The 12391-nt window shown below is 39.3% G+C and overlaps 2 protein-coding genes across 2 annotated transcripts; both read left to right on the top strand.

Annotated features, from left to right (window-relative positions):
* Window positions 1–1640: 1640 nt before the first annotated feature.
* Window positions 1641–4161, top strand: LOC117555750 (protocadherin beta-15-like). The gene has a single exon (XM_034230714.1). The coding sequence runs from the start codon at window positions 1741–1743 to the stop codon at window positions 4159–4161; it is 2421 nt and encodes an 806-aa protein (XP_034086605.1). The 5' UTR covers window positions 1641–1740.
* A 2372-nt stretch (window positions 4162–6533) lies between these two features.
* On the top strand, window positions 6534–9709 carry LOC117555922 (protocadherin beta-16-like). Its single transcript, XM_034230991.1, has one exon. It carries the CDS (start codon window positions 6581–6583, stop codon window positions 9023–9025), a length of 2445 nt encoding a protein of 814 aa, XP_034086882.1. The 5' UTR covers window positions 6534–6580; the 3' UTR covers window positions 9026–9709.
* Window positions 9710–12391: the final 2682 nt, after the last annotated feature.

Raw genomic sequence — 12391 nt, 5'->3', positions numbered from 1 at the left:
TGATCAGATACATTTTTGCCATTATTTTTTCTTTAAACGACATTTTAAGACAATGTTAGGTCGATCAAATGAACGGCACTGTACAAGTAACTAAGAGCTTTACTTGATGCACTCAAAGGGCTTAATGGTGCATCAATATTTGACAGCAAAGTGTCCCGTAAGCAGGCGTTTCAAATAATTTGGTGATTGAAGTAGAGGCTTTTTTGAAATAAATTCCTTATTATTGAAAACATTTATATCTGTCAAAAGCAGCCCACCCCTTTTATTCGTTTTCTTTGTTTTTAAACAGCAAAATGCAACCCAGTATCACGGCCAGACGTGTATGTCACCATTGTCCACGCTGGGACGCAGGATGACACGGTTTCACCCGTCAGAGGGGTTGTATTTTGTTGTATTGTTTCTTTCAAGGAAATGTATTTAATACTATATTAACATTATATAGTTTTGTTGAGAATATGAAGATTTTTTCAGTCAAGGAAATGTGTATATATATATATATATATATATATACATTTCCTTGACAAGAACTGAACAAATCTTCGTATTCTCCACAAAGATGTGTGTTAGTGAACCAAAAGTCGTAATAGAGGCTTGCTTCTCTACATCCGGGTATATCTGCACTGGTGGGCCATGTTAACAATACCGTGTCAATGTGACGCTTTGAGGGGTTGAAACCGTGTCACCCTGACGTCTCCCAGCGTGGACCAACGTGACATAATACGTCTGGCCGTTATACTGGGTTGGCTAAAGGACACATTACTTATAAATTGGTTTTCCAGATGCCCGTGTTCTATTTATCCTCAAAATCAGGGATTTGAGTGATAGTTTTGGTGCTCTAGATTGAAAACACACAAGTAAAAAAGTACATTAGCACATCAATATATATATGTATTAGTGATCGAAATGGCTTCTTTGTCAATTAATCTCATTGTCTAAGGAATTCCATTTATTGCCTTATTTTCAGTGCAGTAATATTGTCATCCCTTTAATTTTAAATCTCATTGTGAATGTAAAGACAACAATATTTGTTACAACATAAAAGGCAAATTGTTGCTCTGTTATTTTTCATTGGCCTTCCTGTGAATCTCATATAATCTAATTATATTTGATAAATGTATTCAAGAGGTCTTTGGAGAAAGCTTGAGGCAGATCTTTACATTTTTAACGACAAAGGCATTCTACTTAATTTTATTTCAGAGGGAGAGAAGAGAGAGACATACTTGCTTTTCTAATCAAAAGTTTGAGTATTAAGTGGGCAACAATGAATTACTTGACCTGTGTTCCACATTGTGCAGAGTGTTGTCTTATTTGTATTACTATGAAGAGCTGTGTGTGGATTACTATGAGCAGAAATATTATTGTTTGAAAGCTTTAAAACACAGATAACAATCATCTTACTTATCTTAACGAAAAGTTTAACAACATGAAAGTGCCTTATTAAGAGTTTTATTAAATAACTCATATAATGCCTTTTTATTAAAGTAAATATCCAGGTGACTTGGTAATATGTTAAGACAATATGCAGCAGTTCTCTAAAGCTGTTATATTCTATGTTGGCTCACGGTGGCACTATAGACCAGCTAAGGATAAGCGTTGAGCCTGCCTTTTTTAACACCCATTATTTGCTTCGACCACCCCTGTGTTCTGTATATCTTTCAACACTGACGACACTTATGCTTGTAGGGCACATATTATCATTTTGATATCGAATTGTCTTCATTTGTGTAGTACTGCCTGAGGATGAGGAATAGACGGAGCGTTTTTCAAAGCTACGGCTTTGTGTTTTTCTTTGTTGCGCTGCAATGCGCACACGGAGACCTGAGCTATTCTGTACAGGAGGAGCTCAAGCGCGGATCTGTTATTGGAAATATCGCCAAGGATCTGGGACTGGAGGTGGGAAGACTGTCTGCTCGGAAAGCTCGTGTCGATATGGAAAAAAACGACAGACATTATTGCGGAATTAACCTTCGTAGTGGAGATTTAATCGTTGAGGAAAGGATCGACAGAGAGGAGCATTGTGGAGAAAAGCCTACGTGCGTTCTTAAATTTGACTTGCTGTTAGAGAGTCCATTGGAGTTACACCGGTTGTCCCTGCAGGTGCAAGATATAAACGACAATTCACCAATTTTCCCGAAGTATATTATAAAACTGGAAATAGGTGAGTCCGCTGTTAAAGGAGCTAGGTATCGCATTAATGCAGCTCACGATGCAGACATAGGAAAGAACTCAGTTGAAAGCTACATTTTGCAGAAAAACCCTCACTTTGTGTTCAATATTCAGACCACAAATGCAGGAAGAAAATATGGTGAGTTGGTTTTAGATAAAGAGTTGGACCGAGAGGAGCAGCAGGAAATGAAATTATTGCTCACAGCTTTAGATGGCGGCTCTCCTCAGAGATCCGGGACTGTAGTCATACACGTCATTGTACTTGATGCTAATGATAACTCCCCAGTGTTCACTGAGTCTGTATATACGGGCACGTTACCAGAAAACTCACCTATGAAAACCCCAGTTATCACTGTAAGCGCATCAGACGCAGACGAAGGGGTGAACGGAGAGGTTACGTATGAATTTAGCCGACTCTCTGATAAATCACAAAAGCTATTTTTACTAGATGAGAAAACTGGAGAAATATTTGTGACAGGTGAAATTGATTATGAAGAGGGATCAAATTATGAAGTTATGGTTGAGGCCAAAGATGGTTATGGTCTCTCTTCCGAAGCAAAAGTGATAATTGACATCACTGATGTAAATGATAATGCCCCTGTAATATACCTGAAATCCCTGACTAACCCCATACATGAGAACGTGTCACCTGGTGCAGAGGTGGGCATCATTAACGTGCAGGATAGAGACTCTGAGACTAACGGACAGGTCCGCTGCTCCATTCAGCAAAACGTCCCTTTTAAGTTGGTTCCTTCTATTAAAAACTATTATTCTCTGGTGACCACAGGACAACTGGACCGTGAACTAGTGTCTGATTACAACATAACAATCACTGCCACCGACGAGGGCTCTCCCCCTCTGTCCTCCTCTAAAACTGTTCAGTTATCTGTAGCAGACATCAACGACAACCCACCTGTGTTTGAGGAGCAGTCCTACAGAGCACATGTGACTGAAAACAACAAACCTGGCTCCACTTTATGTTACGTTACCGCTCGAGACCCCGACTGGAGACAAAACGGTACCGTGATTTATTCTCTGTTACCCGGTGAGGTGAACGGTGCCCCGGTGTCCTCCTATCTGTCTGTTAACGGAGACACGGGGGTGATCCACGCTGTCAAGTCGTTTGATTATGAACAGTTCAGGAGTTTTAAAGTGCACGTGATGGCCAGAGACAACGGTTCTCCTCCGCTCAGCAGCAACGTGACTGTCAGTGTGTTCATATCGGATGTGAATGACAACTCTCCTCAGATACTGTACCCCGCCCCGGAGGGCAACTCCTTCATGACCGAGCTGGTCCCCAAAGCTGCACACGGAGGCTCTCTGGTGTCCAAAGTGATCGCGGTGGACGCGGACTCCGGACAGAACGCCTGGCTGTCCTATCATATAGTCAAATCCACAGATCCGGGACTTTTCACTATTGGTCTCCACAGCGGAGAGATCAGGACACAGCGGGACATTTCTGAGTCTGACAGCATGAAACAGAACCTTGTTGTGTCAGTGAAAGATAACGGACAGCCCTCTCTCTCTGTCACCTGCTCCATGTATTTACTTATCTCTGATAACTTGGCTGAGGTGCCAGAACTGAAGGATATTTCTTATGATGAGAAGAACTCCAAACTGACCTCTTATCTGATCATCGCGCTGGTGTCCGTGTCCACCTTTTTCCTCACCTTCATCATCATCATCCTGGGTGTGAGGTTTTGTCACAGGAGAAAGCCCAGACTGTTGTTTGATGGAGCAGTCGCCATCCCCAGCGCTTATCTCCCTCCTAATTACGCAGATGTTGACGGAACAGGAACTTTACGCAGCGCTTACAATTATGACGCCTACCTGACAACAGGTTCCAGAACCAGTGACTTTAAGTTCGTGTCATCTTACAATGACAACACACCGCCTGCTGACCAGACTCTGAGGAAAAGCCCTTCAGACTTTGCTGAAGTGTTTGGAGACTGTGATTCTTCTCCTGAGGTAGGGCCATGTATCATATCATCATAGTCGTGTTCATCATCCTGAAAAAAGTTGTATTTACCCACAACTTCTATTCTATGGATGTCATGTAGACTTATTTAGAATATTCTTTGAAAAAAAAGATGGTCTCTAAATTAGTTAGATGTCATTAGGTGGTAAATGTTGTGGAATTTATCTTCTTCTTAACTTGCCTTCTATCTCCCTACATGATGTCCCTTTATGCTCTAGGAATCCCTTGACATTACGTTAACTCTGTCCATGGTGCTGACATCGGTTTGACAGTAGGTTATATTTTTAGGGCTAATTTAGAGAAATATGTTTTGATTTGATTTCCTTTTTGAGTTTCATTCATCTCAACTTGCTTAGATATTGTTATTCAATTTTGATGTTCACTGCATTTTATTTATGTGTTACTCTTATTTGATTGAATCGTAGGGACTTCTTTATTAAATACATTGGAGCTGATTACTTCTTATTGATATTGAGACACTGTGTTAGAGCACCAATTAGTTGAAGGTTTCGCATATGCTTTCCTTTCTGCTTGAGTAGCCTATATTGTTCTAATTTAGAATATCATTTTCCAGGCATTTGTATGATTTCGTATGAATGTGTTTTATTTGATAGATATTGTATTTTGTTGTCCATGTGAAAACCTAATTACACAACTTTTGATCAAAAACTTGCACTCTCAATATGAGGTGCTTTGAATACATTATGTCTTCCCAGAATACATTTATCGTCATCCAAGGATTTGCTTTATATACTGGCCTGAGGTATGGGGGATATTGTCATGCACATTCTCATATAGAAATTAAACTTTTCCTGACAGTAATAATTGAGTACACAAAAGTGCACAAGAGAGGGACAAAGAATAGTCTCTACATTTAAAGGCATACAATTGCAACCATGTTTTTTGATACATCACCTAGCAGAATCAGTTTTGATTTTCATTTCAGAAGTAGATAATGTCTATAGTGATGCATTTCAAAGTTGGCGGTTAGCCTGTTTAAAAGTATGTCAAATGTAAAAGTTAAATCAGTGAACATATGCCCCATGTATAAAGCTTTATTGCTAAATGTTTATGTTCGTTTATTGGTGTTTAAATTACAAACAGCAATTACAACATGTTGCTTTTTTAATTGTATACTGTGTGGATTCGAGCATACATACAAATACTTTATTCTTTGGGGGAATTATGTGTGATGTTTTTGTCTCCAAGTTGACAAAACCTTCAGTATACAGTAATTATTCCATTCGATCTGTAGTCATTACCATGCAGTAATAAAGTAAACAACCTTTTGGTCTAATGAATGGAGGCACACATTGCTTTAAGTCATAGTCTTTGAAGTCAAATGATCCTTCAGTAGGTTCAAAGTCATTGATCATAATGCTGACATAATTAGCTTACATATGCTTTCAATCGGAACCATTAAAGACTTTATGAACACAAATAGTTTACAACAGGATATGTAACAACAGTGTCTTAACTTTAAATGATCCCATCCTATCTCATTAATGTGGAAATGGGAAGGATGCACATCTAGGGAGGGAAAACTGACCAGTTTCTTGTGTGAGTTATAACATTTAGGGATATCGAAGCTGTTAAGGCATTTTAACATGTTGTGCACTAGTAAACAAATATAACTGCATCCCACCTTAGTGATTATTAGGTGTCGTTAAATTGACAAGCCAAAGATTATTTGAAGAATCTGATTGTTTTGCCTCTCTCTCTTTTTTCGTCATACAAAATAAGCCAATAATTGAATGAAGTGGGATCTTGTATGCATGCTGATACGCATTTAAGTTTCCTTATTTATTACCACCTGTTATGCCTGCATGCTTTGTCTGTCTGTCCGTCTGTCTGTCTGTTTGTTTCATTAGGCAGCTATTTGAGTGAGCATTCATTTGCAGTAAACAGTATGCTCACTTTTATAAGGGTTGATGGTATTTTTACACATTTCAACAGATATGATTGTTTGGATCTTTTACTCTTTGTCTTTGCATCTCGATGCATTATAAGAACATATTTGTTTGGGTTCCTCTGTGCCTTAGTCTACCAGGTCAGTGACCCGTCAGACATATGTTTGCGTAATTGTATTTCATTAGGAGAATTTATCTTCTTTTTTTAACCTTTTTCTTTCCACATTACATGTATGTCGTGTTTGTTGCGAGCGAGAGTGTGAAATTGAAATGCTATTGATATCGCTCCTTGATCAGTTTGCGATGCCATTTGTTTTTTTCAAATATTTAAAACTATAATACTACTAGAATATAGCGTCTATTTCTTTATTTCACTCATGGTGTCGCTATTGGCCAGGCTATGTGAAACATTACCTCTCCACCCTTTGGTAGGAGACAACTGAACGGGTAATTGTTCAGTTGCTGTTGTACCGGGGAAGCAGTCCGAGTTACTAAAGTGCCATCGCTTTTCTCTTGATTTTACTGGATGATCCCTGTTGAATTTGCAATCTTAGCGAAAATCGTTTGCTTTCTAACACACATCGTCATGATGGAAATCAGACTGAGCTACTTCGTTTTTTTTCTATTGTTGAAAAACGTGAAGGGGGACTTGAGCTATTCCTTTCAAGAGGAAATGAAGCGTGGATCCGTTATTGGGAATATAGCGAAGGATCTTAACCTGGAATCGCGTAAATTGTCTACTAGGAATATCCGCATTGATGCCACAGGGAACCGCAAACGTTATTGTGACATCAATCTCAGCAACGGAGATTTAATTGTTGCCGACAGGATCGACCGGGAGGAGCTTTGTGGAGAAAAGCTGTCGTGTGTAATAAAACGCGATATTGTTTTGGAGAATCCTCTGGAACTGCATCTGCTCAGTCTACACGTTCAAGACATTAATGATAACTCGCCACAATTTCAAGAAGAATCAATACATATAGAAATCCATGAGTTGGCAGGCAAGGGGGCTCGTTTTGTGCTAGAGGAGGCACACGATGCGGATGTAGGGCATAATTCAGTTCAGCAGTACAGCCTCAAAAATAATAATAATTTCATTTTGGCTGTTGATGGAAACTCAATAGAGCTTGTTCTTGAAAAGGAACTTGATCGTGAAAAACAACAAGAGATTAATTTGCTCCTCACAGCTTTAGATGGAGGCTCTCCTCAGAGATCAGGTACTGTAGTCATACACGTCACTGTGCTGGATGCTAATGATAACGCCCCAGTGTTTAGCCAGGCCGTCTATAAAGCCAGTCTGCCTGAAAACTCTCCTGTAGACACTGTAGTTATCACAGTGAGTGCTGCTGATGCAGACGAGGGAGTCAACGGAGATGTGGCGTATGAATTTGGACACGTGACTGAAGATGTAAAGAGAGTTTTTAGTATTGACCGTAAAATTGGTGAAATAAAAGTGAATGGTGCAATTGACTTTGAGGCTGCGATGACATATGATTTGCGTATTAAAGCAAAGGATGGATTGGGATTGTCGTCTTATACAAAGGTAACCGTTACTGTCACAGATGTTAATGACAACACACCTATAATCTATGTGAAATCTCTGACAAATCCAGTGCCTGAGAACGTGTCACCTGGTGCAGAGGTGGGCATCATTAACGTGCAGGATGCAGATTCTGAAAATAACCAACAGGTCCGCTGCTCCATTCAGCAAAACGCCCCTTTTAAATTGGTTCCTTCTATTAAAAACTATTATTCTCTGGTGACCACAGGACAACTGGACCGTGAACTAGTGTCTGATTACAACATTACAATCACTGCCACTGACGAGGGCTCTCCCCCTCTGTCCTCCTCTAAAACTGTTCAGTTATCTGTAGCAGACATCAACGACAACCCACCTGTGTTTGAGGAGCAGTCCTACAGCGCATATGTGACTGAAAACAACAAACCTGGCTCCACTTTATGTTCCGTTACTGCTCGAGACCCCGACTGGAGACAAAACGGTACCGTGATTTATTCTCTGTTACCCGGTGAGGTGAACGGTGCCCCGGTGTCCTCCTATCTGTCTGTTAACGGAGACACGGGGGTGATCCACGCTGTGAGGACGTTTGATTATGAACAGTTCAGGAGTTTTAAAGTGCACGTGATGGCCAGAGACAACGGTTCTCCTCCGCTCAGCAGCAACGTGACCGTCAGTGTGTTCATATCGGATGTGAATGACAACTCTCCTCAGATACTGTACCCCGCCCCGGAGGGCAACTCCTTCATGACCGAGCTGGTCCCCAAAGCTGCACACGGAGGCTCTCTGGTGTCCAAAGTGATCGCGGTGGACGCGGACTCCGGACAGAACGCCTGGCTGTCCTATCATATAGTCAAATCCACTGATCCGGGACTTTTCACTATTGGTCTCAACAGTGGAGAGATCAGGACACAGCGGGACATTTCTGAGTCTGACAGCATGAAACAGAACCTTGTTGTGTCAGTGAAAGATAACGGACAGCCCTCTCTCTCTGCCACCTGCTCCATGTATTTACTTATCTCTGATAACTTGGCTGAGGTGCCAGAGCTGAAGGATATTTCTTACGATGAGAAGAACTCCAAACTGACCACTTATCTGATCATCGCACTGGTGTCAGTGTCCACCTTTTTCCTCACCTTCATTATCATCATCCTGGGTGTGAGGTTTTGTCACAGGAAAAAGCCCAGACTGTTGTTTGATGGAGCAGTCACCATCCCCAGCGCTTATCTCCCTCCTAATTACGCAGATGTTGACGGAACAGGAACTTTACGCAGCGCTTACAATTATGACGCCTACCTGACAACAGGTTCCAGAACCAGTGACTTTAATTTTGTGTCATCTTACAATGACAACACACTGCCTGCTGACCAGACTCTGAGGAAAAGCCCTTCAGACTTTGCTGAAGTGTTTGGAGACTGTGATTCTTCTCCTGAGGTAGGAATTGTTGTGACTTAATGTTGACATCTATATTTGCAACATGGGATCAAGCTGCTCAGATATGTTTTTGCCGTTCTCTTTCTTTAAACGACTATTTTAGACAATGTAAAGTCGTGGGAATAAATGTAACTTCCTCTCCTGAGGTAGGGACTATAACCCTATAATGAAAGTTGTGTTCATCATCCTGAAGTAGCTGGAATTGTCTTCCCTTTTTTTATCCAGATACATTTTCCCTTTGGAGTGTTAAGAGGTATAAATATGTAGACCAACTTCTTTCAATTACTTAATTAAAACAATTTCTAACATGTTTTCCTTTCTAATATTCTATTCTCAATGAGTTGTACTTTGAACAGCAGGACATTTATGAACTCAAGGCATTGTTTTTAATTAATTGTGTATACGTCCATGCCATCCTATTTGTCATCATTTTCGTCAACAAAGTTTTTCAGATTTCAAAATCGATTTGACTTCAAGCAGAGTACCATTTTAGTTTGTGTACAATTAAGATGTAACCTTGTGCTCATTAGTTGAAGTTTTTGTTTAGTGTTCATTTATTACAGTTGCTGATTTTGGTTTTACATTTATTAAATATTAATAGATTCTTGACACTTGGAAAATGTTGGTTTAGTCATGGCAATTTTATGTTTTCAGTTGAAGTCAGCAGTCTTTTTCTTCTATTGCAGTATATTTTCTATTTTATTATTTACAGTATTGACCGATTTGCTAAATGTTTCTGGCAGAAACCTCTCTCAAAAAAAAACATTATTATTTATTTATGTCTTAATCTTTTAATATGCATTCTTGTGCCACTGATTAATGGTAATTTTCAAACTGAGCTTTGTTAAACTTAACCTATAAGGTTTCTCCTTCTAGAAGTTTGCTTGGATGGGATGTCATTTGTACATTGCCTCGTTCAAAAGTGTCTGCCACATGAATACATTTAAAGTTGTATATTGATCTTGCACTTAAGGTTATAGTACACATCCTATTGATATCTAACAGGCTGATTTACATACGTTAACAACGGAATCACTCACAACGTATTGACATGATTGTCTATTTGTGGTTCTTCAGTTGGAGAGTATTACCTAGAATGCGTGCTTTGCATTTGAATCCAGTCCAAGCCGCTTGAGTTTGTTCTGCTGATTGCTCTCTCATCTCACTTTCTTGGGAGGAATATGTTTACAGTAAACAAAAACAAACAAACATATCATTCAGTTTGTGTTTTCACTGTGAGGATCCTGGCTTGGTTATGTGTTGTAGACTATTTAAAATAGTTTATTAGATTATGAAGGAATTGACAGAACATCACTTTGTCCGTGAAGATACAGTCCGAGTTTCACACCGGTTGTAGGCAGGTCATGCTGTCCGATTAAGGGACTTTCTCTTCCAGGTTGTCTTAATAGTTTTTCTAGTGCATTGGTCTTGTTAACTGCTGTACTGCCTGATTGTTTTCTGTGGGATTACCAAATTAAAAGCAATACATCTATACCAATATTTTTGTTTCTAGGCTATATGCTGCCAGATCTGCTTGTTTTATTATCGTTTTTTTTATATAGTTAGAGTTGGCTCTAATCCATCTGCTTTTTCCTTGTTGATACATGTTGACAAACTCAATAAAGTATCTCTATTCTTTGATGATTACCCCCGTTTTAGAAGAGGATTAGGCCCATTTGAATCAGTATTTTACTGTGTGTGGTAGGGCTCTGCGATCACCCTAAAACAGCATATTCTCTATAGATCCACAGTGTTATACAAGTCCATAGTGTCACAGTGCAGGCAGTTTTTAAGGGTCAAGGACTTTGTTCTTAAGAAACAAAAACACACACACAGCCTTTTTATCTGTGTGTGTGTGTGTGTGTGTGTGTGTTCATGTGATTTTCTCTTTTGAATTTCCTCTGTTTTCAGGCCAATATGTTTAAATGTCTGGGCTCATTTCTCTGTCCTTGGTGCTGAACAGCTGATGCACCTTTTTGTTTAGTTCTCTTCACACTGTCATCAACTTCACACCATTACTATGGTTTCTCTCTGTCTTTCACTATATGTCCCTTTCTGTCAAATGTTCCATCAGAATAAAGTCTGAGTTTCATGCAGGTAGTTTGGACAGGTATACAGAAGGAAATACTTTCTCTTTCAGGTTAGATAGTTTTTCTGGGACATGTATTTTAGTAAAGGCTCTTCTGCCTGATGTTTTTAACTTGGATTTATTGTGTTTTAGTAATGTGTATTAACTGCAGGAGCCATGACACGTACAAAGTAATGCATTTTGAATATACACATTTGTTTTGTACTGGTTTGTATTATTATAAGATATGTGTTAGATCGCTATGGGTTGGTTGCTTTGGGTCACATGGTTATGGGCAGCACTCAGGGGAGTAATAATCCTGTTGACCTGCGTGAGGTGTGTGTCTGTGTGGCAGAGAGGGTGATACGGGGTCGTTGTACTTTTTGTTGACTGCAAGTTTAATGATTGCTTTGATTATCATAACAATGTCTATGTCTAAGGAAAATAAGTTGATCATCCCAGTTTTCATTATTATTCAACAGAGTTTTGATCTCAGCGTGTCATAGAGCAAACAGGCCCAGCCTCGGCCTCTCAGCCACTTTGTTTGTTTCCTGCTGTCGCTATAAACTGTTGTATGCATATACAACAGTTTATATGCTGCCTGGCCTGGTTGTCTTTATTTAATTTTGGAGTTGGATTGTAGATACACATTCAGAAATTGCATAATTAATTTCTACTCTGATTAAAGGAGTTTTCCCTCTTTCCAGGAGAGGGGAAAAGATAGCTATTGTCTTTGTGTGTTCATATGACTGCTCTTTATGTCCTCTGTTTTCAAGTATGTTTGAGTGTCTCGGCTCATTCCTCTGTTCTCGATGCTGAACATCCCTTTTCTTTTCGGATGCTTTTTATTCAAGTTTCCCACACTTTCACTTTTTATTACAACACTATACTACTTTGGTTTCTCCCTGATTTCGAATATACCAAAAGGAAATAAGAAAGTGAAAATGAAGGTTAATGTTGTGATCAAACCACAGGGATACATTATGACTGGTTAAAGCTGTAAGTACAATATGTAAGCTTATAAACATCTACATTTTGTATTTATAAACATGTAACAGATTGTCACATAAATAATCCTTTGAACATTTTACAGACAGCTACAGACTCAGGTGCTCGGTTTTCCAAACGTTCACAACCCTGCCAATGTGACAATATTGGTTATAATGAATATGTTCTTTATTAGGAAATGTAGTTTCACCTTTTTTTCAAAGCAAGGAAAACAAATAATTAATATAAACGTTTATTAAAAAAAATACTGGCTTTTCGGTTAGCATGACACCCTGTCTTAAGAAGAGTATAGACTGGATACTCACAAGAAC

This window comes from Gymnodraco acuticeps, unplaced genomic scaffold (assembly GCF_902827175.1).
Source record: "Gymnodraco acuticeps unplaced genomic scaffold, fGymAcu1.1, whole genome shotgun sequence".
Lineage (NCBI taxonomy): Eukaryota > Metazoa > Chordata > Actinopteri > Perciformes > Bathydraconidae > Gymnodraco > Gymnodraco acuticeps.
This window is presented reverse-complemented; position numbering and strand designations above follow the sequence as displayed.